The following is a 27,987-nucleotide window of genomic DNA, read 5'->3' on the forward strand; positions in this document are numbered from 1 at the left end:
AAAAGCGGGGATTTTTACTCGGATTCCGGGACACATTGACACGGGATCCGGGTCAAACTGACCCAGAAATGGGTCTGGCCCCCTGGGACCCAAATCCGGGTCAATTCTGACCGGGATTATTTTAGAGTGTACTTCAGTTTGTTCCTGTGCAAAAACTGAACCTACGAATTACTCATACCATCACTCAGTCCCCTGACGATGACTAGAGCAAGCTAGTTAAAGCGTTGAGACCAATTCAAGAACTGACTCAGCGGTAGTGCAGTATATTACGATCCTAAGCTTAAGTGGTAGGTCCCAGCCAATATTCTATACCTCCCGCCCGGGTAGTAGTTAAAAAGCAGGACAGTTCTTTTCAGAACTGAGAAGTCTCCCGACCATCCGATAAATCTACTCCGTGGTAGTAGAATAAAGCAAGACAGTTCAAACTAAGAATAAACTCTACCTGGCAAGTAAATACACAAATGCGCCGTTACCGCAAACCAATCCCATGCTCATACCATTGAGCTATAGGCCTACTTTTACATGGGGTGGATTAATGATAATAATAATAATAATAATAATAAGTGTATTTATAACGCGACTATTGCCAAAGGATACAAAGCGCCAGGTATTATTACTGCAAGGAGTTGAACATTTTTTGAGATATAAGACCTAATCCTTTAGCACCATGTAATGGTTTACAAGGTGCTGTGGCGCAATAATGCTGCAATCCAGCCAGGAACACCGGGGCGAACCGCTTCTCTTTTCGTTAAGTGCACAACACATGGGACCAACGGCTTTACGTCCCATCCGAAGGACGAAGCAATGTTTAAGTGTCTTGCTTAAGGACACAAGTGTCACGGCTGGGGAATCGAACCCACACTCTGCTGATCAGAAACACCAGAGTTTGAATTCGGTGCTCTTAACCGCTCGGCCACGACACTCGCAATTCTTTGCCTGTTGGGTGGTTATTTGGATTCTAAATCATTCAGAATTCCCTTTAACTTTTTGTTTTCGTATTTTTAATGTTGTTTAATGTTAACAATGCATATATCGATGTTTAATATATATTTTGTTTATGTGGCAAGACTTTTAAAATTTAAGGCTTTTGGCTACAGTTTTCCGGTTAACTGTTTTAGTTCTGGGCACAATTTGTCCATGACGTTTTTTTTTAATGGATGTATTTTGTATGTGTTTTAATGCCGAATAAATACAAACACTACCTCCATGCTCTTTCGATTTTCCTAAGCATTGCTAATTCATTTTTTATGTAAAGGCAAGCCGCTAAAAAAAATAAGCTACCTGGCTTATTTTTTGGCCCGTTGCCTCGACGCGGTTTTCCCGCTAGTTTATTCTTTTCCTGCCTTTCATGTGCATTACAATGTAGTTCTGTAATAATTTGTGCAAGTGTGTGTGGAAATGCATGCGAATTGAATTGAATTGAATTGAATTGAGTCGAATCAAATAATCCCCTTTACGACCTAAAAGGGACCCCTTTGCAGTTACAGCAATTACGTCATTGATTTTGATAAGGTTTGCAAACACAGCGCCACAACTACAGTTATAAAACCACCGCCGACCTGTGTGTCACACAACGGAGGTATAAATAACACTACTGCCGAGTACTTCATTGGCAATTCATACTGGGAGGTTACCACATTCAACATGGCGGTAACATGGACGTTTCGGTGTTCGGTGTGGGTAATGTTGTCTGGGTTTGTCACGGCGTATGCTGCCAACTACTGCTGGGCCAGTGATGTATCGTGGATGATCAAAACTGCAATTTGTGAGTATTGGGACAGATGCCGTGTAGGCCTAGATCACAGTCAAATGTAATTGATTCTTCCGTGTGAGTCTTTCACTCAGTAACACTCCCAAGGTTGCAACCTTTGACTGCCCAGGAAGCCAAGTCTATGGGACGCCAAAGAGGCATTATTCAAGTGAACACATCTATCAGTCTTTTGCATGGAAACATCAGGAGAGTCACGTACATTTTAGTAGGCCTACCACCTTTTTCTCAAAAACTTTATGACTTATGACGCTGACATTTTTACAGCTAAATTATATTACATACATCTTCATTCAGTGAGTAGGGATACGTGGCATGGCAACACGAAGGGTATCAAACCGTTTAAACGAACTTCAGGAATTTTCGAGGATAAATTGAACACGTATTTTAATTGATCCTGGAAAGTTCATTTAGTTCGGTGTTATTTAAGTCACTGTTAAAGCAATCGCACAACATCGGTAAACAGTGTTGCCCAAAGGCCCACACTTCGTGTATCACAACTTATATATGCAAATAATAAACCTGTGAAAATTTAGGCTCAATCGGTCATCGGAGTCGGGAGAAAATAACGGGAAAACCCACCCTTGTTTCCGAACGTTTCGCCGGGTCATGACATGTGTTTAAAGACACTGGACACTGTCGGTAATTGTCAAAGATCAGTCTTCTCACTTGGTGTGTCTCAACATGTGCATAGAATAACAAACCTGTGAAAATTTGAACTCGATTGGTCGTCGAAGTTGCGAGATAACTATAGAAGAAAAAACACCCTTGTCACACGAGTTGTGTGTGCTTTCAGATGCTTGATTTCGAGACCTCAAGTTCTAAACTTGAGGTCTCGAAATCAAATTCGTGGAAAATAACTTCTTTCTCGAAAACTACGTCACTTCAGAGGGAGCCGCTTCTCACAATGGTTTATATTATCAACCTCTCCCCATTACTCGTTACCAAGTAAGGTTTTATGCAAAAAAAAAATTAAATCCGTTATTCTCGATATCGAGAATTGATATTTGTTTAAATGTTTTCTCAAAAATTAAAGCATTTCATGGAATAATGTTTCAAGGGAAGTATTTCGCCATTACCTTATGTACACCCTGTAAGTTATTTGTAAGTCTGTGAACTTTTATTTTTTGTTTGTTCAGAAAGTGTCCAGTGTCTTAAAGAATAATCCTAATTATTTGGTTACAAGTATCAGGGTGTCAATGAACTTATTTAAATCATCATTTTAAATGAGTTAATCAAATGTTTTAGAGTTGTGTTTATGTGCATGCTAACTTCGTTTAAAAGTAAAAGTTAGCATTATTATGTCCCTCTGTTCGTGTTTGAGTTTCTGAACTGTAAGTAAATCCTTGAAAATTTGGTCTGTGAATTGCCCAACAACTTTCACATGACTTCTGTACATGCCCAGATATTGTCTGTTTTTTGCTTCAGTCTTTCTCCTATCCAGTTATTGGTATATTTCTCTAATTATCTAAGCTTTTTTATATGGCGTGACAACATCCCCAACTGTTATTATACCCCGAAGAGCAAAAGGTCCATCATTTTACTACCACACAATCAAAGATATGTTGATAAATTAACGAAAAGCCTGTGGCACCCGACCCCCTCTTAGATAAAAGTGGAATGGTCCACTTTATTATATCAATGAATTGGATTACCCCGATTATTATACTTTGGCCGTGGCCCTTCAGCTCAGTACTAGAAAGAAAAAAAACAGTTGAAATTAACACAGTGTTTTCACCTTGTTGTCTCCCAGGTATCTTTGCTGGTTGGTGCGGATTGTCAACCATTGTAGCTTTACACATCTCAACTCTACGCTGTTCCGAGAGCCACACTTTAGCAACTCTATTGATTCAGTATTTGATGAACCAGATTCCAAGTCTCATGGCCTCTTCTGTCTACTCTGGCATCAAGAAAGTCTGGCAACGTCCTATGGAAGAGCAAGAGAAGTTTCTTATGAAGCTGCTCGCCCGTGATGCGAAGACGGAGTACGGCATGACACACGGCTTCAGCGACATCAAATCTCTTCAAGAGTTCCGTGAGAAGCATCCACTCACTAAGTATGAACACTATCGAGATTACTTCACCAGGCTGGCAGACGGGGAAAAGAACGTCTGCGTTGCGGCAACATTGGAGCGTTTTGGAACTTCGTCTGGCACAACAGGAAAGGGCAAGCTTATTCCGATGGTAAGACCGACAGAATTCACGAAGGTGAGCATGGCAATTACAAGTAAACTGTCCTCGGTAAGTCCCGTGCAGAAAATGTATTCGCTATACTGCAAACCCGTGGTGAAGATGACAAAATCGGGAGTGCGTATTGCACCTGTGATGTTCGTGCCTGAAGGTAAAATAATGAGTTTGCTGGTGTCCGCTACCCAGAACACGCCGCCCAGTGGCTTCCAGATATCCACTGATTTCGAAGCCACCTACGTCCAAACCCTCTTTGCTCTCACCGACAAAAATATCGGCCAGATCAATGCGCCTTTCGCCTCGCAGGTCTACCGAGGATTGAAAATGCTGGAAGACGAACAGGAGATGTTTTTAGAGGATCTCACTCTAGGAAGGGTCAACCCGAAGATACAACTCGATGAGGGAATTCGACGGTCTCTGGACGCAGCTTTGACGGCAGACCCAGCTCGAGCAGATGAACTAAGGAGGGAGTTTTCTAAAGGCTTCGTGGGCATCGTGGGTAGAATCTGGCCTCATCTGTCTCATGTAGCGGGCATCGACGTTTCTGGGTTCATGAAGAAGCTTGATGCCAGATACACCAAAGGTAATTACCGAACTAGCCCAAATGTATACAACAAGTGTTTTATGTTTTCTTTATGTTTTTAATAGTGGCTATTTTAATAATAGTGCGCATATCCGTCACTCAGTGACGCTCAAGGTAAGCAATCGACTCGAACCCACACTCTGCTGATCAGAGTTTATTAGTGTATCAGATGATTGCCCTGCGAGTGGTATCCTACAAACATGATGTGTTATATTTATACGCAAGTTTCTTTTCAAGACAGGTACCCGACTACACTCGCCAGCCTATTCATGCACAGAAGGGTTTATTGGCGTGAATGCATGGGTGGATAAGACACCACAGCAGTATACGCTCCTCCCAAATGAAATGGTCGTTGAGTTTATCCCAGAACACCTCAGGTTAGTCTCTCGCTTTACACAATCAAACTCCGTACACCGATCACAAAAACTCGTCAATGTTTCAAACTAATGCAATATACACCGGGCAAGTTCCCGCACCGTTGACCCCCGAACTCTGTCAGTCAACTTCTTATAGTGGTGTCCGAGTGGTGTCCTCGGTCAATGATGTTACGGCTGTGTTGTCCCCAGATCTTCCCGTCCCTTTATGCGTGTAGATATTCTCCAGATGTCACACGCGATCGTTGGTCTACACTAGTCGACTATTTGAAACCAACCTACTGGGCATGGTCGCATCGCTGGTTATCAACCAGTTACATAGCACAGTGCAGAGTGGACCAGTGTAACACAATGATAACGTGCGTTCAGTTGCAGGTCGCCCTGAGATGACATGACAAGAGTCGATCGCGTTCAACTTCTGTGCGCATGCCCTACGTACGTCGTTAAACAACCACTCGTTAACTATTGATTCTTGCGCGAACTTGACCCCTGCATTCGCTCCGTTAATAGTTGAAAGTTTAAGTAAACCACTGTCACCACAACACAATGACATGTTCTGGGGTTGATGTTTATCAACACGGTTCTCAGGTGAAGCATCTCGCACAAACAACCAAACTCCTTAAACCGACCACACAAACTCGTTAAGGTTTCAAACTATACCGTGCAATATAAACTGCTTGTGGTAATATTAAAAGTTTAAGTTATAATAGCTATTCACCACAACACAATGACATGTTCGGGTTGATGATCATTAACACGTTTATTTCTTCTCATTTTCTTCTCACATCCAGTGCCGAAGAGACTCCACTTACGTTGCTGATGGACGAGGTCGAGGTTGGCAAACGGTATGAGATTGCTATAACGAGCATATCAGGGTTTTACCGTTACCGTTTGGGCGACGTTGTCGAGGTTGTGGATTTCATCGAGCGTTGCCCAGTGGTTGCCGTTATGTACAGGTATGTAACTTCAATGACATGTAGTGTAAATAAATGCTACAAGGAGCTACATTCTGAGTGCGGAGGTAGATAAAATCCACAGATAACTTGGATTGGATTCGAACCACAACCCCCCCCCCATCCCAGCCTCAATACAGATGTCTTAACATTGGGGAAAAACGGTCGTCGACAATTTCCACAATAAACTAAGAAATCTATATGCATTTCCCTTTACTTGCATGCTTATTATTATAAACTCAAAGTGGCAGCAGATTTACCGGGTAAAATTCCATTGTGTAATAATGGATTTTACCTGTTAAGTCTGCTGCCACCAAGTGTCCTAAAAGTCCCCATTGCATAGTTCGTTTAGCTTTCCTGGGACGACCCCATTCTGACCCGGTACGTTCGAATAGTTTGACGGGGTTCACCCGGGTCAGCACCCAGTGCCCTGCTTGTGGAGTGGGTCACTTGGGGTGACCTGAGGTGCATGCCGTCACCACGAGAGGGCGAGTGTGATCGTTCGATTAGCTTTTTCTTGTCAGGGGCTCACCCGAGTGAGTGAGCACCGCAGGGTCGACCCAAGGAAGCTTATCGAACGCACCCATTATCCATCTGATTATCTGACGTCACACTTACAGACGCATGAATTACACCAGAGAGTGGCTTCAAGCCTAGGATAATCCCCGTCCATAATCACCTCTAAACTAAATCACTGGTTCTGAAAAGCAAGTACCTGTTTTTAGGGGACCAGTCCACATTATGCAGTGCAATAGGTGACCGGTAGGCCTGTCATCGTACAAGTTTGTACTTTTCCAGTTCCTGGGTCACACCGCATGACCGTCACTTACTTTCCAGATCACAGGTCATTATGCATAACATGAGATTCTGTCCCCCGGAGATTATGTGCCCTCCCCCCATCCAGATGGCGAACTGTGTCCTAGACTGGGCCCATGTTAATTTCCCATTATGGGGGACTCTCCTGTAGACAGATTTCCCTGGGACACCGGGCATGATATTAGCAGGACAAGAAGAAACACACAAGTAAACGAATAACTTGTGTTTTATGTGTTTTACTTTGGTCTTATTTCTAGAACTGGAGAGCTACTGAATCTACGCAGTGAGAAGATTAACGTACTGGTGGTCAATAAAGCCATTCAAGAAAGCTTAGAAGGATGGGATGGAGCTACTCTAGTGGAATGGGCATGCGCAGAGAGCCCACTTATGCACGATGACAAAAATGGTAACAATTTGAAGTTGTGCATGGAGCAAACACGGAGCATAAACTTTCGTTCTATTTTTGACAAATTTAGAAACATGAATTTAAATCTTTTAAATTTTGTCTTGCTTCCAGATGGTGAATATGACATGTATTATTTGCTTTTCGTTGAGCTCGAATCAGAGAAGGAAATACGATTATCTGCTGATCAGATGTCAATGGTAAATACTATGCTTTCTAAAAAACTTACAACTGTATACTTAATCGAACTTTAAAGACAGTGGACACTATTGGTAATTGTCAAAGACCAGTCTTCCCACTTTGTGTAACTCAACATGTATGCACAAAATAATAAACCCATAAAAATTTGAGCTCGATTGGTCGTCGGAGTTGCGAGAAAACTATGAAAGAAAAAACACCCGTGTCACACGAAGTTGTGTGCTTTCAGATTCTTGATTTCGAGACCTCAAATTCTAAATATGAGGTATCGAAATCAAATTCGCGGAGAATTACTTCTTTCTCAAAAACTATGTCACTTCAGAGGGAGACTTTTCTCACAATGTTTTATACTATCAACCTCTCCCCATTTACTCGTTACCAAGTAAGGTTTATGCTAATAATTATTTTGAGTTATTATCAATAGTTTCCACTGCCTTTATTTAAAGTAAGCTTATTTGTGATGTTTGATGAAAAGTATGATTTATAAAAGGGGTTATCAAACAATTAGCCACAAGGAAAACTGACGGCATGGCACAAAAAGGTTCTACCTTGTGAACAGTAATTTACAATTTATAAAAGTGACGCGATAAGCCTAAGACAATGTTTCAGTCTATGGCGTCTTTGCCTTGTTGCCCTTTGAATGGTTTCCCAACAGACTGTAAAGCTTTTCCAATGGAAAATGAATATGGCCTTGCCCTCCCAAGATGAAATTACAAGCCAAGCTAGAAGGGGGTTCTGAAATCGTCACAATGCCTGATACATCAATGTCCTGGTTTGTGAAGCGTAGTTTAAAGTTTACAAAAGTGACGTGATAAGCCAACGAAAGTCGATGGCTTTCGGATGAGGTCTTCACAAAAGTATCAAGCATAAAGTCGTGATAACCTTTTCATTTCATACTTTCTTCTAACATATTCTGTTCTTTTAAAAAATTCAGTTCGATAAATCTCTACGGAAACAGCATGAGTTCTACGAGCAGTACCGGAAAGTGGGCACAATCTGCGAGGCTCGTGTTGTAGTCCTTCGCCCTGGCTCATTTAACAAGCTGCAAGAACACATCATAGCGACCTCAACGGCCAGTTATAACCAGTTCAAGATGCCTAAGAAGTTGCGCACTAAGGCGATGTTGGATCTTATGTTGGAGTGTGCAGTAGTTGAAAACACTTAGTGATAGTTAGTAGTTTATTATGGGTGCGGTCGATTATCTTCCCCGGGTCGACCCCGGTCTGCCCCGGTGTGGCGGTTTCAGTTATCCGCCGTGTTCAGTTTTCCGGGTGACGTAGTCGGACATATCAACATGTTGTTCGAACGGTTTTAGCTTTCCGGCGTGTTCAGTTTTCCGGGTGACCTGTCGGATACCGCCGCGAGTACCCTGGCGAGTACTGTAGTTCTCTCAGCAGTGACCCCAAATTGTTTATATTACGATTCTTTTCTGTGTAGTCACATAATCTCTTGCCCCATCTTTACATGTATTCATGGGTACAACTTTAGGCAGGTCACACTCTGCTTGCATAAAAAACCCCCATACGATCCACGCGTTTGCCGCTAGTTGTACTCGACTCGTGGACGCCGCCATGACAGCTATCGGAGGGTTACGGATGACTCAATACGGCACTAAAAATGGACTACTTTCGCTTGCTGTGCGCAGGCATCGCATGACGTAATGCTACCGTATTTGGTCATTCGGAAAACTGAACACAGCGGAAAGTTGAAACCGCCACACCTGTACGTTTGCTGGCCCGAGGTGCTTGACATCACCACGAGAGGGCGAGTGATCGTTTGAGTAGTTCTTGTCAGGGGCTCACCCGAATGAGCACCCGCGGGGTCGACACAGGGAAGCTAATCGATTGCGACCTTTAATTATTTGACGCATGAAGACGGTAGTACAGACTACAGAAACATATTTTGTTAAGAGTAATGGATGGTAAGAATAATAATATGAACTTGATAGAGCTATATATGCACTTAATCAACTATATACTATGAGGTTGGCTCAGTGGTTTCTATTCCTGGTTTTCACCTCTGTGAGCCCCGGTTTGAATCTCACCTCGGACCAAAGCAATTCATGCGTATAGTGGGTTCCAGTCCCTATCCTATCTGAGTGAGTGAGTTGCTTTCCCACAATTGATTTCCATCCACATTTAAAATCGTACATTTTGTTCTCGTTTCATACTAGTCCTGTTAATGGCGGTGGACACTATTGGTAATTACTCAAAATAATTTTTAGCATAAAACATGTCTTGGTGACGAGTAAATGGGAGAGGTTGATAGTATAAAACATCGCGAGAAACGGCTCTCTCTGAAGTGCCATAGTTTTTTAGGTTTTTGAGAAAGAAATAATTTTCCACGAATTTGATTTCGAGACCTATGATTTAGAACTTGAGGTCTCGAAATCAACCGTCTAAACGCACACAACTTCATGTGACAAGGGTGTTTTTTTCTTTCATTATTATCTCGCAAGTTCGATGACCGATTGAGCTCAAATTTTCACAGTTTTTTTATTTTATGTATATGTTGAGATACACCAACTCTGAAGGCTAGTCTTTGACAATAACCAATAGTGTCCACTGCTTTTAATTGCGCTATAGATGTGCTGTTGGATTATTATTTAATTAAATAACTAATTACTAAAGTTATGCTTTATTTTAACGGTAGTAAATACTTTCTGCAGGTCGACATAAGGATAGTTATTGGACTGAGATAAATATGTATTTACATTTTTTTGATTGACATACTCAATACACGTAGGTGCAGAAAGTTCAAGATTAATGGTTAACATGCCTCATCTATGTTAAAGACACTGGACACTATTGGCAATTGTCAAAGACCAGTCTTCTCACTTGGTGTATCTCAACACATGCAGAAAATAACAAATTTTAAACTAACTGAGCTCAGTTGGTCGTCGAAGTTGCGAGAGAACAATGGAAGGAAAAACACGCTCGTTGCACAACTTGTGTGCTTTCAGATGCTTGATTTCGAGGCCTCGAAATCTATCTCTGAAGTCTCGAAATTAAAATATAATATTTTAGTTAGAAGTTTACACGGTAAGTTGTTTAATAATGCATTGGATTTGACAATAAAGAACTAATATGTAACATGACTTGCGTTGCATTCGACTGGCTGATCTTTTTGTTTGTGTATATTTAATACAATTATGCTTTTGCCCGTTTATTGTTAACTTTTGTTTTCTTAACTATGATTTTAAGTGAGTGTATTAGATGCTTACTTTTATCAGTTTATTGTTTATTTCAAATGTCTGTTTACTTTTTAAACTTGAATGGTGTCAGCATTTTTGTCCTTGTTATAATTTAAATGAAGTAAACATTAATAATATTATTGATGATCCACCGACGGTAAAGAATGCTTGCATATTATGCCATACCAGCACCCAGGAAACTTTGTTACCAACTTATTATCATATATCTTTTGAGAACTATCGAACCGAATTCCACAAGCAGCGGTGTCGTATTCTTGCTCACGCGAAGCTTTACTCCTACAAATGACGTCACACAATAATCAGGGACAAAACAAAGGATGCGTTCGTTTATCGCATATATATTGCAAATTATCGCACATATATTGCAAATTATCGCACATATATTACAATTTATTGCATATATATTACATTTATTGCATACATCAAATGAATATCGCACATATGTGACAATTATCGCATATATATGAGAAACATCGCACATACATTGTACATTATCGAATATTGCAACGTTTGACACGCCATACTGGGTCGACTCTTTACAGCGTGTATTGTTTAAGGCATTGGGTCGACCCGCTGGTTTAGGCACGGGAACGGAATACCACTTTCGTGGTCGTCAGCGCCGTTCACTTTGCATGTGGTCCTGCTCGGTTGTTGCGCTGGAGTTTCGAACATGGCTGTTTCATGGAATTTTCGCTGCCTAGTGTTGGGATGTATCTCTGGAGTTGTCACGTCATATGCTGCCAACTTCTCCTGGAATTTGGGCGATGAGCAATTTATGTTTAAACTTGTGACAGGTGAGACAAGTGTAGGTAGAAGGTACCGCTAGGTGGGTGTAATCAAATCGCACGTTGTAGTCATATATGCCAGTCCCGTACATAGAGTTACAAATAGCCTCTAGTATAGCAATAAACTCACAATGTATTTTCGTTGATTATCATTTGGTCATTTATTGTCGGTTTTTTTTTTTGCATTTATGGTTCACTTGCCGGTAAAGCCTTCATTATGTTTTATTCTGATCATGTATCCATTTCTGTTTTAGTTTTATCCCAAACTTCATAGACTTTGGGCACAATATTTTCTAGTGGCAATAAACAAACCCTGAGGTATTGATCAAACTTGGCACACATTTAGTGTTTTGTCTCGACGAGTAAATAACATGTGTCACTGATCTCACATTGGGCATTGAAAAAAATAATGAAAGAAAAACACCCTTGTTGGTATTCAGATGCATATTAAGGAACACGTTGCCTTGGTCGGTTGAGTTGGTCTATATAAAAAGCATTTGAAACCGTTTGTTATGAAATGCATATGGTTTAGAAAGATGTTTACAAAGTAGAAAATAATTATCCACACAAGTATCACTCAAAATTGCACGGTTTTCATTATACGTCGCGAACTAACACGGTCGGCCATTTATGGGAGTCAAAAATTTGACTCCCATAATCGGCCGATCGTGTTCCTGGACGAGGTAAAAAGAAAACCAAGCAATTTCGAGGGATATTTGTGTAGATCATTGTATTCTACTTTTACAACATCTTTCTAACCATACCGATTTTATAAAAAACTGTTACAGGACGCTTTTCAAGGACCAACTCGACCGATCCAAGGCAACTTGTTTCTTTAAAAGACTATGGCTGAAGTTTTACTTGAGTGATAAATTACTTCTTTCTCTAAAACTACGTTACCTCAGATGGAGCCGTTTCTCACAATGTTTTATACTATCAACCTCTCCCCACTACTCGTTACCGAGTAAGGTTTTATGTTAATAATTATTTTGAGTAATTACAAATAGTGTCCATTGTATATCTACGAGTTTGATTGAGTTGATATCCATATGTATACTGTCTCATAGCCATATTTTAGTACAAGGCACAAAATAGAAATTCTGGAAATTACTATGGTCTGACACCGTAGTGCTCCATTATTGTTAATATTGGTCGAAGATGTAAGTGGGAAAAAAGTTATCAGGGGTTATTTTAAGGTAAGAGGAATCATCAAAATTAGCATGAGATTCGTCGGCCCACCATATCCTATCATTATTATGATCATGGAAAGGGACGGGTTATTTGTGAATTTTGATATGAGGTCACGATGATGTAATTTAGTTTGTTAAATGTGTTTGTTTCCAAGGTGTTATTGCTATAGTCAGTGGGATTGTCACCATTGTCGCGTTACATATCTCGACACTACGATGTTCAGAGACCCACTCCCTGGCCACTCTCCTCCAACAGTATCTTCGGATGAAGCTGGTCGATCTTGCCTCTATGTTTATCTTATCCAAGATGACGAGAATCTGGAAGAACCCGATGAGGCACCAGGAGATGTTGCTAAAGAAGCTGCTCGCCCGTGATGCGAAGACGGAGTACGGCAGGAGACATGGCTTCAGCGACATCAAATCTCTTCAAGAGTTTCGTGAGAAGCATCCACTCACTAAGTATGAGCACTATCGAGATTACTTCACCAGGCTGGCAGACGGGGAAAAGAACGTCTGCGTTGCGGAAGAAATTCATAGGTTTGGCACAACGTCTGGCACAACAGGAAAGAGCAAGGTTATCCCGTCAAAGGCACTCAGTGGAGTTTCTAACTTTGTATCCTTTCCAAGGCGATTAACCAAAATAAGCCCAGTGCAGAAGTCTGCAATACTGTACTGCAAACCAGCTATGAAGTTTACGGCAACAGGTTTGCCTATTGTGCCTTTCTTCTTCACGTCTGAAGACGATAGAAGATTCACGAACGTGACTGTGAATTCGCCATTCAGCGCCTTCCAAATTATCACAGATTTCGAAGCCACCTATGTCCACATGCTATTTGCCCTGACGGACAAGAACATTTTCCAGTTGGTAGCCGCGTTTGCCTCGCAAGTCTACAGAGGATTGAAAATGCTGGAAGACGAGCAGGAGATGTTTTTAGAGGATCTGACTCTAGGAAGGGTTAACCCGAAGATACAACTCGATGAGGGAATTCGACGGTCTCTGGACGCAGCTTTGACGGCAGACCCAGCGCGAGCAGACGAACTGAGGAGGGAGTTTGCTAAAGGCTTCGTGGGCATCGTGGGTAGAATCTGGCCTCATCTCGAGTTCATATCCGCAATCGAAATTTCTGGGTACTTGAGAAAAATTGAAGCAAGATATGCCAAAGGTAAAATTCAATTGTTTATGAAACCTTTTACTAGAAGCCGAGAATCCCCCCAAAACAATTTTCAAACAACTTACACCTAGTTTGTTTGGGGCGTGGCCTGGCGGGATGAACAACGTGGCTCTTTGTGACAAAACAAGCAACACGGTCGCCGACAAAACGGAAACAAAAGTCGCCCTTTACAAATGTGACCCACTCTGTGAAAATGAGTCAGATGTCGCCCATATGCTTTATTGTGTAATGGACAGTTTAATGTGGAAAATATAAAAAAATATATATGTCTATATTTTTTGTTGGTACTTTTTAATAAATAAATAATTAAACCAGCTCTTATGTAGCGCAATTAAAAAAAGATGATATTTGCATGGTTAACCTTTAGCACACTTACTGTTAGGCAATAAAGCTATGAATACAACCATTTTGTGATCATACTTTAGTCTTCTTTGTACCCTTTTGCGCGAAATGGTAGTTTAAAACATCACTGTACTTGTATCCCGTTTTTGACTAAAATGATATACTGGCTAATTTCAAATGGGAGTAACTCAGCAACGCGATACACCCAAAGCTTAGACATAATACCAAATAAATGCTTCTGGTGTGGTCTTTCCAGCCATTCATACAACTCAATTTTTTAAAATTGTCAACATCTGACTCATTTTCACAGAGCTGGTCACAAATGTTATCATATGTTGTTTCAAATTCGCAGTCTTCAAATAACTCAACACTAAATGTTTCTTCCACAAAATATGAATGGTTTAGAAGCAGGAAAAGCACCAGACCAATTATCCACACATTGGTTTGATTTGCTGCATATTGCGCCACAGGACCTTGTAAACCATTACATGGTGCTATGTAAAAGGAGTATGTCTCATAATTCCAACGTAGTCCCACATACCTTGCAGGAAGATACTGTGTATCTAAGCCATTGGACACTCTCTAAACAGAACAACAATTAAAAGTTCACAGAATAACATATAACTTACATGGTTTACAGAAGGTAATGGTGAAAGGTTTCCCTTGAAATATTATTCCATAAAATGCTTTACTCTTTTAGAAAACATTAAAACAATTATCAATTCTCGATATCGAGAATAACGGATTTATTTTAAACACATGTCATGACAAGGCGAAACGCGCGGAAACAAGAGTGGGTTTTCTCGTTATTTTCTCCCGACTGCGATGACCGATTGAGTCTGAATTTTCACAGGGTTGTTTTTTTTATAAATGAGTTGTGATACACGAAGTGTGAGCCTTTGTACAATACTGCTTACCGATGTTGTGCGATTGCTTTAAAGCGCAATGAGCGTCACTGAGTGATGGATATGCGCGATAAAGAAGCCACGATTACTTAGTGTTAGATGTAGAGATACGAGACCTGTCAGAATGATCAAAATAAAATAATTTTTTTTATTATTTTCCATTTTGTTTTCCTTCGAAGGTACCAGGTTTTTCACCATAGCCTATGGCAGCACAGAAGGAATAACTGCATATAATTATTTTCTGAACAAGAAACCGCCACAGTATGTACTGCTTCCTGACCAAATGGTGGTTGAATTTATCCCCGAACATCTCAGGTATACAATTATTGTATTAATCATAATAACAAAATCATGCAAACCTCTTCACTTATTTTTGGAGCCAATAACATCCCTTTAATCTTTCTCAGCTCCCATTAGGGAGTATACAGCCCCGAGCTGCCGTGGCGCTCCGGAGGCTTTTTCATTCACAATGTCAACCTCTACCCTTGCAGGTATGGTGACTTGTAGGCCTTGACGACTAGTATGACTAGTATGAGTTTACTACTCGACAAGTCGCGCCCGCACAATTAATAGTCGCGACTTCCGACATTTAAGCACAATTGAAGTAAAAGTATGTGTCACTGATGTCTGAATGTGAATAGTCGAGAGCGACACAATTAATTCACTAAACAGGTAGTCACGACTATTGTTTTAGTAGTCGTGGCGGCGAATTTAGTCGAGCAGTTGAAAAGGATAGTCGTGACTCGACTAAGCAATTAATAGTAGCGACTACTACACTAGATGGCACAGAAGATGTTTTTATAACCCGGAAGAAATAATAAACAACCATTGGCCATTGAGTATTGCGTAGTATATAACCCTTTCAGGCAGAACTAACAATGAAATCTTTTCTCATCAGTGGCGAAGAGAATCCAGATACGCTCTTAATGGACGAGGTCGAGGTTGGCAAACGGTATGAGATCGTTCTCACCACCACATTGGGATTATACCGGTACCGCCTTGGGGACGTGATTGAAATAGTCGGGTTCCATGAGAGGTGCCCCGTGATTGCCATGAGATATCGGTAAGTGCAAATGGGGGTCGTAATCCAAGAGCGTTGTTTAAAAACCTCCGCTGCCCAGCCGGTCTGCAGCAAGTAGACCGTATAATATAACTTGTTCATTTTCCTGCAAAAATCTGTGGAAACCCTATAAGTTTTATCCTCACATCGGCATAGCACATGCCCCCCTTTACAGACAGTATGACCAATGGACTCCGAATATCCAGTTAGAAAACACTATGTACATCTATGATTTGTGCACAAAAATACTGCAGTCTTACAATTGTGAGAGGTTAGAGTGTGCACCATGGTTAACTAAAGGTTGACAATAAATTTGACTAAAACCCGGCTAGTCGACCGCTGGTTAACAACCGTGGAACACCGTTTGAACACTGGTCCCAATAGCCTGTTATATTTGAACACGTGTAAAGCGCAGAGAACCATGGTGACGCTTAAATACCGTGGTACCGACGGTTGAATGACTAGGCTTTCAATCAAGTCGTTCGAGTGAGTGCGTCACTGCGCGACTAAAATGTGCCCACTCAAACATGCTACATATATTGCTCTCCCTTGTGTTTTATTACATGACAATTTAATATATTCATTAATAGCTGATTGTGTAAAGGATTGAGTGAGTTTTTTTCCCCGTTAATTTCCGTATAGTGAATACAAGTACAAATACACATCTTTGTTGGATCGTGTTGGTGGTTTGAGTCTAAATGTTGTTCTTTCATGCTAAAAAATTACTCCATTGAATACAGAACTGGTGAGTTACTCAATCTACGCAGTGAAAAGATCGATGTGCTGGTGGTTAACAACGCCGTCCAGGACTTACTGGCAGGACTGAAAGAGACGAGTCTAATCGAATGGACATGCGCAGAGAGTACACTTATGTATGATGATGGTAAGTGTTTATTTATAAAACTGATCTTCAGTAATGGGTTCGTTTAGCTTCCCTGGGTCTACCCCGCGGTGCTCACTCGGGTGAGTCCCTGACAAGAGCTAAACGAACGACCACTCACCGCTCTCGTAGTGACGTCGTTTACCTGGGGCCAGCCCCCAAGTGACCCACTCCAGAAGCAGGGCACTGGGTGAGCCCCTGTAATGACGTCAAAAGCTATTCGAACGCACCGGGGCGGACCAGGGATGACACAGGGAAGCTAAACGAACCCATTAATTAACCCCTTGCATATAATGACGTCACACTCTCAAAAAGCACCATCACAAGAGGAGGTACATCATTAGACTGGGCCCTGTCTTTAACCGCATATCTAAAGACACGTACTTGCTTTTCAGAACCAGTGAGTTCATTGGGTACAATTCATTTCATAAGACAGCTTTCTATATCTGTGTTTTGATTGGTCACAGGTGACGTTTGGCAGCTGCACTTGCAGTCGTCTGCATATGAATCTATGTGAAAGGTGAACATGGACTGGGGTTTACTTAAATGTTAGAGGCCACTATCTGGCGTTATTCACGAGCCTCAAAATATGAGGTCAGATGTTCAGGTTAGCCCATCATCGTACGATACCGTTGTTTGTGCGAATACAAGATCGCGAATGCGAGGCGAATTTTAGTGACAGTAGCAATATATTTAAGTATGTAAAACTTGTTTCTTTCGGCTTTAAGATTGTGAGTATGACATGTTTTACACGCTGTTTGTGGAGCTAGAATCTAAGAGCAAGATCCACTTATCTGCCGAGCAGAAGTCACTGGTAAGTGATTACAGATAATGTTGAACTTAGAACCGCGAAAATACAATATATCTCCCCATCCCCACAGCTTCCATACCTTTTCTTGTGTTAAACATTATGAGGTAATTACTCACAAAAAAGTTTGCATAAAACCTTTCTTGATTAAGAGTAATGGGGAGAGGTTGACGTTATAAAACATTGTGAGAAACGGCTCCCTCTGAAGTATATAGTTTTCGAGAAAGCAGTAATTTTCCACGAATTTAATTTCAAGACCTCAGATTCAGAATTTGAAGTCTATGTTTTTTTTCTTTCATTAATATCTCGCAACTTCGACGACTGATGGAGCTCAAATTGTCGCAGGTTTGTTATGTTATTCATACGTTAAAATACACCTGTGAAGACTAGTCTTTGACAAATACCAGTAGTGTCCAGTGTCTTTAATATTGACATACTTCATTCAAGAAATCAAGAGTGCAGGAAATTATTAAAACCAAAGAGGTGGAGATGGGCAGGTAACCTACAGCAAGGAGGAGGCATGACAACAGCTGGATAAGAAAAAAGAGGGAGACCAAACAGAAGATGAAGAAAAGGGCATTGCTTGGCAACATACAGGGTAGGATAGAGTGAAATGAGAATTGGTGAACAGGCTTTCCTCCTGCAGTAGAGTGAAACACAGGCTAGACAGGACAGGACTTCTTTTAAACTACGGCCACCCCTATTAAAGCGATATTGTTTTCATCAGTAAAGAATCGGTTTTTAAAAACTTTTTTTTAATTTTCAGTTCGATAAATCTCTGCGGAAACAGCATGAGTTCTACGAGCACTATCGTCACATCGGCACAATATGCGAGGCTCGCATATTAGTCGTTCGCTCCGGATCTTTCCACAGACTGCAGGAGTTTATAATGGCGACCTCTACGGCCAGCTATAACCAGTTCAAGATGCCGAAGAAGTTGCGAACCAAGAAGATGGTGGATTTCATGTTAACAAATGTTGATGAATAAAATAGCATTTTAAACATTTTAATGTGTACGCACGCGCACAAGCCAAAATTCAAAAGGAAGCTTCATATCATCATTATCTTTTAACTTGCGTTTTGGGTTATAAAAGATATTTAAAGGTTGACGAAAGAAGCGAAGTGTTTTTTTGTGGGGCAGTAGAGGATGAGATTGGGAAAACAAAGTTAATTTCTACATGCGATAGCTGCTGCTGTAATATAAACAGCGGACTGTTACAATACAGATGTAACGCCCTTGAGAAAACGAAATCCAGAAATGTATTTGTTTTTTTGTGACCTTTGTTCAAGTATGATGGGGAGGTACACGGTTGGTAATCACTCTTATGGCAGTAAAACTAACTTGGTAAGATTTACAGCAACTTTCGAAATAAGTATAGAGCATTTTGAGAATAATTTAATTCCACAATAATGTAGTTATGGAACAATTATAGTTTTTAACCCACAATTTTTTAATATGGAAAACGTTTCTGTCAGATACGTTTCTCAATTGTGTGTTCCAACACTATGGCATAATCTTCTTGCGTGGACAAACCGCGGCGATATTTAAAAAAACAACCAACTTTTTGGATTTTTGTCTTAAATAAATCAAAGGTTGCTTTAAACGGCTTGTAAAGCAAACAATAGTACGACAATTTTAATGAAGAGCTCATATGACCCGTACTTGTTTATTGTTGCACCATTCTCGAAAAAGTCATATGACTGTGTAAAGTCCAAAGTGAACAAGTAGCCTATATAGTTATCTTTCCGACCGCTGTCTAACCCCTGCTTTCCAAATAAAACTTGTTTAAAACTATCGATCAGCAGTGTCTTTGCTGTCATGAGTCACGGATTCTATATCACCCTGGATAATCCTAGGTTTGTTTAAAGTATTATTATGGACAATTCTCTTACTTTAAAATAGAACATGTTGAGGTTTTTGCGTCAAGCATTCAGAAAACTTCATGGGCCTCCGTGCAATTAGCCTTGATTTTTGTAACATCCATTGACAAGACAAAAAGGAAAAGTATGCCACAGTGGTACAACCCGCCGTTCAAACGCACAATTAACATTATAATTACAGAATCATTTAAGATTTTAAGAATTGGGTTGATAAGTTTTTGAGTGTCAGTGATTAGACTCACTTTTGCTAATCCTGGTCGACATAGAATGGGCTTTGGGATTGTCTTGTCTGATTTCATAGTTGTTGTATTACTGTTGCCATGTCAATATCAGTTTTCCGTTTTTAGTTATTGTTCTGGGGGGTCAAACGACTTTAAAAGTATTATGTTGTTTCTTGTATACCCTTGTTTCCTTTTCTGAAGACATTGTCTTTGAGGTACGAGGGGTCGATTTCACAAGGATGGAGGTCCTAAACTTTAAATTAAGGACTAGCTCTATGGAACCCCTTAAGAGTTATTAAAAACATAAGGCTCCTAAGTCAGAACGAGCAACTCGTCCCACATCGAGATAAGACTATAGTGGGGTAGCATTGTACAATTAACTGCCCCGTAGTAGTGATATGGGCAAACACACCTGTAATCAAGGACATCATGTTTACCCACTTTTGTTTGTACTCATTCTCCAGGGATCCCTATTGTTCTCTTTTGAGGCCACCAGTCTGAATGGATTGGTAGGTAAACATTCTTTGGTAACATTAAACTGGTTACTTAAAAGTGAATAATCAATGTTTGTTTTTATGAAAGAGGGATCTCAAAAGAGGGACAATACTAGGTCCTCGATTGCAGAAAACCCACCCGTTATCTTTGACTTATAACACAGAAGCTTGACGTTTAGCTTTTAAAATGGCCAACTCCCTTATCTTTGCCGATTACTGTTTACACTGTGGCAAGAATGGAGTCAAAATGCAACGTTCACAAGTACCATTCGACTATTACACAGTTCTTTCATATCAGTTCATATTCGACGTAGAGAGAAGTGCGACACCAATATCTTTTTTTTTTCAGAAATCAAGATGGCGATAACTTGGGGAGTACGGTTTTTGGTGTGGGGATTTATCTCGGCGTTTCTCTCTACGATTACTGTAAAGTACTGCCTGACCAGTGAAGCATCAACTCTTCTGAAAGGACTTGCAGGTAAGGCTAAATGTAGGCTATAACCATACCAGACTAGTCCAGGGCCCAATTTCATAAAGCTGCTTAAGCACAATATTTTGCTTAAGCAAAAAAAATCCTTGCTCAGTAAAATCAGATTACCGGCCAAGACTCCACTCAATTGTATGCTAAGTAAACAACAGCTAAATACCAGTCACAAGCAATGTTTAATATGTGTCATGACATTTTTGCCAGTAACATGTGCACAATAAGTGAGCTATATTTTGCTTAAGCAGCTCTATGAAATTGGCCCCTGGCCTTTATTACTTTGTCAATGGTCATTAAAGGCAGTGGACACTATTGGTAGTTACTCAAAATAATTATTAGTATAAAACCTTACTTGGTGTCGAGTAATGGGGAGAGGTTGTTGGCAAATAACATTGTGAGAAACGGCTCCCTCTGAAGTGCAAAAGTTTTCGAGAAAGAAGTAATTTTCCACGAATTTGATTTCAAGACCTCAGATTTAGAACTTGAGGTCTTGAATATCAACCATCTAAACGCACACAACTTCGTTTGACAAGGGTGTCCTTTTTCCTTCATTTATCTCGCAAGTTCGATGACAGTTTGAGCTCAAATTTTCACAGGTTTGTTATTTTATGCATATGTTGAGATACGCCAACAGCGAAGGCTAGTCTTTGACAATTACCAATAGTGTCCACTGCCTTTAACTCGTTGTATAACTTGGTCTATAACGCGGACACTAACCTTGTATCCTCGGTCATATTAAGACAGTTCTCTAACCATATTGGTCTCTTACTCGGCTAACAACACGATTTCTAATTCGGTCAATATAGGCCATCCTAACCCGTGCTCTTACTTTGTCTTTTATTCGGTCACTAATCTTATCTGTAACTCGGTCACCTACCCGGTCACTTTGTAAAGCAATTTGACACTTTCCTGTCTAACTCGGTCACTTACCCGGTCTTCCCGTCGGTCTCTAACTTGGTCTTTAACTCCGTTACTAGGTCTCTAACTCGGTCTATTAAATATTAAACTGGGACTCATTCAATCTCTTACCCCCCCCCCTATCTCATAAACTAACACAATTTATTTGGATGCCGATTTCAGGGGTTTTTGCCGTTGTCATCATCCTGTCGACCGTGGTGGCTCTCCATATTTCGACTCTTCAGTGTTCTGAAAGCCATACACTGAAAACCCTACTACTGCAGTATTTCATGGTGAAACAAATTGATTTCTTCGTTCCGTTTCTCCTCTATAAGATGACGAAAGCCTGGAAGAATCCCATGCAGGCGCAAGAGAAGCTTCTTCTGAAGCTGCTTGCCCGTGATGCGAAGACGGAGTACGGCATGACACACGGCTTCAGCGACATCAAATCTCTTCAAGAGTTCCGTGAGAAGCATCCACTCACTAAGTATGATCATTATCGAGATTACTTCACTAGGCTGGCGGACGGGGAAAAGAACGTCTGCCTGGCGGCAGATATTTACCGATTTGGAACTTCGTCTGGTACAACTGGAAAGGGCAAGCTCATTCCCATGGTGTTATCGTCAATATCAGGCAGCTTGATTTTTTCAGTCATGAGAATTGTCAATCCGCCCAGTCCTGTCCGGAAATTGGCCTTGTTGTATTGTAAGCCTACTCCACAGAAGACCAAAACAGGAATTGACATTGCACCTGCATTTTTTATGCCAGACTATGCAAAATTCTACACGGATATGTTTCAGAATACACCGTTTTGTGCATTTCAAATTTCCACCGATTTCGAAGCCACCTATGTCCACATGCTATTTGCCCTGACGGACAAGAACATTTTTCAATTTCTCGCTCCGTTTGCCTCGCAAGTCTACAGAGCATTCGCGATGCTTGAAGAAGAACAGGGGATGTTCCTAGAGGATCTGACTCTAGGAAGAGTTAACCCGAAGATACAACTCGATGAGGGAATTCGACGGTCTCTGGACGCAGCTTTGACGGCAGACCCAGCTCGAGCAGATGAACTGAGGAGGGAGTTTGCTAAAGGCTTCGTTGGCATCGTGGGTAGAATCTGGCCTCATCTCCATTATGTCCTGACTGCCGACATTTCAAACTTTTTTAAGAAACTTGACGCCAAATACACAAAAGGTAAGGAGTATAATATAGAACAGTTTAAATCCCAAATGTCCTTCGGGATGGGACGTTAAGTCGTAGGTCCCGTGTGTTGTGTGATGTGCATACACTTATCGTTCGGATAAGGGTTTCGCTGCGGTGCTTTCTGGTATGATTGGCTGCAGATTGCAAAACTGCACTTGTGTAAATCATTACATTGTGCTGTGTAAAATAACCTTATAGCTCTTATACTGAGATCATAGCCCCGCATGCGTACAGACTGAGTATAAATATTTCTGTTTATGGCACCTTTTGTAGATCAGGTTTTTGACCGTGACTTAAATCCCTACTATCTGTGAATGAAGGTTTATGTGATAAAAAAAAGTGAAATTATCAGATTAATGTTTTCAAGGCGCGTGTATAGGCTATCCGATGTAAACGCTAAAAATAATGTCGTCACTCTGAGACGTAGACATGAATAATTTTTTGCGAAATTGTTTTCCTTATTTCTTAACAACTACAGCTGCTTGTAACAAGTAGAAGGGGCGTGGTCGTGTCAGTTGCGCGTTGATTCTCCGCTGTGCCACGAGGGTTTTCCAGACCGTGTGGTTTTTCTCCCTCGGGAAAAATCAAACACTCTTGATCTCTGGCTGTGCTCCGTGGTCATAATGGGTTGATGTGGCTGGCAGCCAGAGGCGCCCTTGCATGCCTGCTTCTCAAACACGTTGTAGCCGCGTCCTTCGCAATTTAGCTCTTATATGCTTGTGATGATGGTTAGCCTCCCAAATTATTATTATTGGAACATTTTAAAGGAAGCTTTCTACCATCATTATCTTTCAACCGTGTAAACCTGTGGATGTGGGCTTGTATGGCCTGCCCCCGAGGAAATATTTCAATATGGACAATAGGTCCTCACTAAGCGTTTCTCTGTTTCAATGGGTCCTAGTAATTTGTGTGCAAAACCAATAGGGATTCCTTCAATACAGGAACATCAGAAAGTACAATCGGTGTCCTATAACGTAATGGTCAAACACGATGTGGTGTTGGCATGTCTACTACTGATACCAGAGGACATTAACAAAAGGGATCCGGGAAAAAGGCACACCGGGGACAGTCCTCGGTAGATTTTGTGTACAAAACCAATGGGGACGTCTGAAAAATAAAATGTCCAAACAATGGGATAACAAAGAGAAGTCCTCGGTCTGCACCATGAACATGCCTGCGTGCGTGCGTGTGTGTGTTTCGTGTCGTACAAAAATTACCCAAACCCTTGAATCGGCTTTTATGATTGGTCCGTCTCACACAGGAACTAAGCTGTTTTCTGGAGCTTATGGTTGTACTGAAGGTTTTATTGGCGTCAATCTCTGGATAGACAAACCACAGATGGAATATGTACTTATTCCAAATGACATCATTGTTGAGTTCATCCCTGAAAGTCTTGTGTAAGTACACATTAAGGTGTTTTATTTTCCTGACGCAAGTGTCACGACCGGGATTCGAACCCACACTCTGCTGAACAGAAGCACCAAAGTTTGAGATCGGTGCTCTTATCCACTCGGCCACGACACCGCGGTACTTCACATCATTATAACTCGAGATAAGACTCGTCTGAACTCTATGTAAAACTTCACCCTAAGTGTAATAAATCTCCTATGAGCTTTCGTGGCCCTGAGAAGTACACTCGTTTAACAACTCGACGTTTTGATAAGTATGCTCTGATTGTCTTCGAGAGAATGCTCGACTATTTGCTATGTTGCTTAAGTATTGCCGATAAGGTTAAGCTTGAAGGGTAAACAAACAATCAAATTATTTGAGAAACATTTCACTTCGAAGTAATCTGGTTATGGAAAAAAACAAGTTTTTATCCCCCAAAGTTTGAATCTGAGAAACGTTACTGTCAGATACGTTTCGTAGATTGTGAATTCAAATTAAGGATTATTATTCCTGCAGGGAACAAAACCGCTACCACATTTTGAAATGTGAGTTTCACAGACTAGTGCTATCGTAAATAAATATTTCTATATGATTAAAACAATAATTTTTTTGATTGATTATTTTTCTTTAACTAATAAAGTGACGAGGAGAATCCGGATACTTTGTTTATGAATGAGGTCGAGGTTGGTCAACGGTACGAGGTTGCGTTAACCACATTATCTGGGTTTTACCGTTACCGTATGGGCGACGTGATTGAGGTAGTCGGACACCATGAGAAGTGTCCGCTGGTTACGGTCAAGTACAGGTTGGTGAACCATTATTTATCCGATTGCTTTTATCAAAATGCTGCAATAGGAGACTTAAGAACTATTGGTGGTAGCAGACTTACCACAAATTTGTCATCGTTGGTTTAGTTCATGTGCACATTACCGACAACCATAGGTTTACCTGGTAAGTCTGCCGCCACCTATTAGCATCCCAAAAGTCTTCCATTGTCAGTGTGGCATTTAAAGGGGCACATATACTCAAAATTTCTCAAAAGGTTGCCGTTTGGAATTTCTCCTTTAGTCAATCACAATTACAAAGTTTAGCAGATGAAATGGCAATGAAAAAGCTTAGCCCGAATCAAGAAGAATGCTGTTGAAAATAATATGCTTGAAGTGGCGAGACCAATTTCAGTATGGGTTGAACTCGACAAGACCGGAACCCTGTACTTCATAGTGAAAACCCTCCCCCAAGATAAGAAATGTAATTTGTGGCTTAAAAATCCTCTCTACATTTCTAGAACTGGAGAGCTACTGAATCTACGCAGTGAGAAGATTGACGTACTGGTGGTCAACAAAGCCATTCAAGAAAGCTTAGAAGGATGGGATGGAGCTACTCTGGTAGAGTGGACATGCGCAGAGAGCCCACTGTTGTACGAAGATAAAGGTTATAGTATTTTGTTGTTTTGTGTGACTTTCTTGTCTTTCATTTTGCCACATCAACAACATAAGCTTGGTATAAAAAAAAAAAATTATTTTGTGGTTTATTGATATTTTGTGGTTTGAATTTTTTTTAATGATATTTTCAAATATGTGCTTCGTCCTTCGGATTGGACGTAAAGCCGTTGGTTCCGTGTGTTGTGTAATGCACGTAAAATAACCCAGTCAGTTGATATTGCAGAAAGAAGGGGTTCACCCTGGTGTTCCTGGTTTGCTCGACTGCACATTGCCAACTTTGTAAATCATTACACGGTATCAAAACACTTGGTCCAAAAACGATGAGTTCTCAGTATAAAATCTTTATGAACTGTGTATTCTCTACCTCTAACTAAGAGGAAAACCAAATCCAACTTAAATTTTGTTTAATTATCTAACAATTTTTTGGGTTTTGTTATAAACCTTGTTGTAAACCTTCCCAAGGGCATTGGATTTGTTTAAATTAGGAATACAATTTATAAGACACACAAATAATATAATTATTAATTGTCTTCTTGCAGAGTGTGATTACGACATGCATTACCTGCTCTTCGTCGAGTTAGAATCAGAAACAGACATACACCTATCGGCTGATCAAAAGACACTGGTAAAGTATATTAGCTTTTGAATTTCGGAATGATTTGTCATCTGAGAAGCTGTGGCTTTCAATTTAGGGAATGTTTACGTTTGGTAATCACTCCTAAAATGCAATTATTATTATTATTATTACATGTATTGTTAAGTAGTATTTATACAGGGTAGCCCCATCAGTGTCAAACACTGATCTCTCTGGGGGCCCTGTAGAAAAAGAAATACACAGAACAAGAGATAAACAAATACACATGTATAAAGGACAACCCCACAAAAGCACCAACAGCCACCATGAACAAAACAGAGGGGGAAAAAAGCAACAAAAACCAATTATGCAAAATACATGTAGATCAATGACTCCGTAAACGCCAGAACCTAGAAGTGATTGAAGTCAATGTTGGCAGTCTCCCAGGCAAACAGTTCCGTAAAAAGGGAACCTTCGTAAGAAATGCTTCTTTTGTCTTCTCAGTCTTCACTTTAGGCACACACAACACATTACTCTCTGCATTTCTACAATAACAGGCTTCGGTTAGAATCATTATAAAGCATTTTGAGAAACATTTCACTTCGAAATAATGTAGTTACATAATGGTAGTTGACACTTTTGGTATTTACTTAAAATAATTATTAGCATAAAACCTTACTTGGTGACGAGTATTATGGGGAGAGGTTGATGGTATAAAACATTGAGAAAAGGCTCCCTATGGAGAAAGAAGTATTTTTCCACGAATTTGATTTCGGCTCCCTCTGAATTGACATAGTTTTGGAGAAAGAAGTATTTTTCCGCGAATTAGATTTCGAGACTTCAGATTTAGAATTTAGAAGTCTCGAAATCAACCATCTAAACACACTCAAGGGTGTGACAAGGGTGTCTTTTCTTTCAATATTATTGCGCAACTTCGACGACCAATTGAGCTCAAATTTTCACAGGTTTGTTATTTTATGCATATTATGTTGAGATACACTAAGTGAGAAGACTGGTCTTTGACAATTACCAATAGTGTCCAGTGTCTTTAAAAATATATCCCGGTTTATGCCTCAGAATGGTTACTACAGTAACGCTTATCAGCTTGTGTATTTATATGAGTTTAATTAGTCTTCAAGTATTTAGGAAAACATGTGGTAATCACAGAGTAATTTTGTCGAAGAATTTTGTGAAATTGATCTAGCAATTTCTCAACAACTACAGCACCTCAGCATGTAATATTTCAAGAGAGGATTCATGTAATCATTATCTTTAAACCGTTTAGTTTACATATGTCGACGTTTGTGTTTTGTGTCGTACAAACATAGTACGAAACCCTTAATATGCATGACTTCATGTTTTTGTTTCCAGTTCGACAGCTCTCTACGTAAACAGCATGATTTCTATGACCACTACCGGAAAGTGGGCACAATCTGCGAGGCTCACGTCCACGTAGTGCGACCTGGATCCTTCAATAAGCTGAAAGATCACATCGTAGCGACCTCTACGGCAAGTTACAACCAGTTCAAGATGCCCAAGAAGTTGCGCACTAGGGTGATTCTCGACTTTATGTTGGATTGTGTCCTTGAATCCGACGTGAAGAATTAACACACTAGACACTGGTAATTTTCAAAGATCAGTCTTCTCACTTGGTGTATCTCAACCTATGCATCAAATAACAAACCTGTGAAAATATGAGATCAAAGGGTCGTCGTATGTGCGAGATAATAATGAAAGAAAAAACGCCTTTCATGCTACTTCGCT

At 40.5% G+C, this 27,987-nt stretch overlaps 2 protein-coding genes across 4 annotated transcripts; both read left to right on the plus strand.

Annotated features, from left to right (window-relative positions):
* Positions 1-1,565: 1,565 nt before the first annotated feature.
* On the plus strand, positions 1,566-20,243 carry LOC117287816 (GH3 domain-containing protein-like). Of its 2 annotated transcripts, XM_033768349.1 has the most exons (8): positions 1,566-1,765; positions 3,522-3,855; positions 12,961-13,634; positions 15,070-15,205; positions 15,789-15,953; positions 16,691-16,833; positions 17,559-17,644; positions 18,405-20,243. In XM_033768349.1, exons 1-8 carry the CDS (start codon positions 1,645-1,647, stop codon positions 18,624-18,626), a joined length of 1,881 nt encoding a protein of 626 aa, XP_033624240.1. In that variant the 5' UTR covers positions 1,566-1,644; the 3' UTR covers positions 18,627-20,243. The 2 variants fall into 2 exon arrangements, with proteins under 2 accessions (XP_033624240.1, XP_033624239.1); XM_033768348.1 differs by lacking the exons at positions 12,961-13,634; positions 15,070-15,205; positions 15,789-15,953; ... (1 more) ...; positions 17,559-17,644; positions 18,405-20,243 and adding exons at positions 4,780-4,915; positions 5,704-5,868; positions 6,939-7,087; positions 7,199-7,284; positions 8,217-8,553 and having other exon boundaries at positions 3,522-4,538.
* Positions 18,574-27,916, plus strand: LOC117287818 (probable indole-3-acetic acid-amido synthetase GH3.8). Of its 2 annotated transcripts, XM_033768351.1 has the most exons (9): positions 18,574-18,593; positions 20,205-20,249; positions 20,584-20,712; positions 21,799-22,809; positions 24,080-24,215; positions 24,848-25,012; positions 25,493-25,638; positions 26,189-26,274; positions 27,595-27,916. In XM_033768351.1, the coding sequence occupies exons 3-9, from the start codon at positions 20,592-20,594 to the stop codon at positions 27,829-27,831; spliced, it is 1,902 nt and encodes a 633-aa protein (XP_033624242.1). In that variant the 5' UTR covers positions 18,574-18,593; positions 20,205-20,249; positions 20,584-20,591; the 3' UTR covers positions 27,832-27,916. The 2 variants fall into 2 exon arrangements, with proteins under 2 accessions (XP_033624242.1, XP_033624243.1); XM_033768352.1 differs by lacking the exons at positions 18,574-18,593; positions 20,205-20,249 and having other exon boundaries at positions 20,627-20,712; positions 21,951-22,809.
* Positions 27,917-27,987: the final 71 nt, after the last annotated feature.

Source organism: Asterias rubens, chromosome 3, assembly GCF_902459465.1.
Source record: "Asterias rubens chromosome 3, eAstRub1.3, whole genome shotgun sequence".
In the NCBI taxonomy this organism is placed as follows: Eukaryota; Metazoa; Echinodermata; class Asteroidea; order Forcipulatida; family Asteriidae; genus Asterias; species Asterias rubens.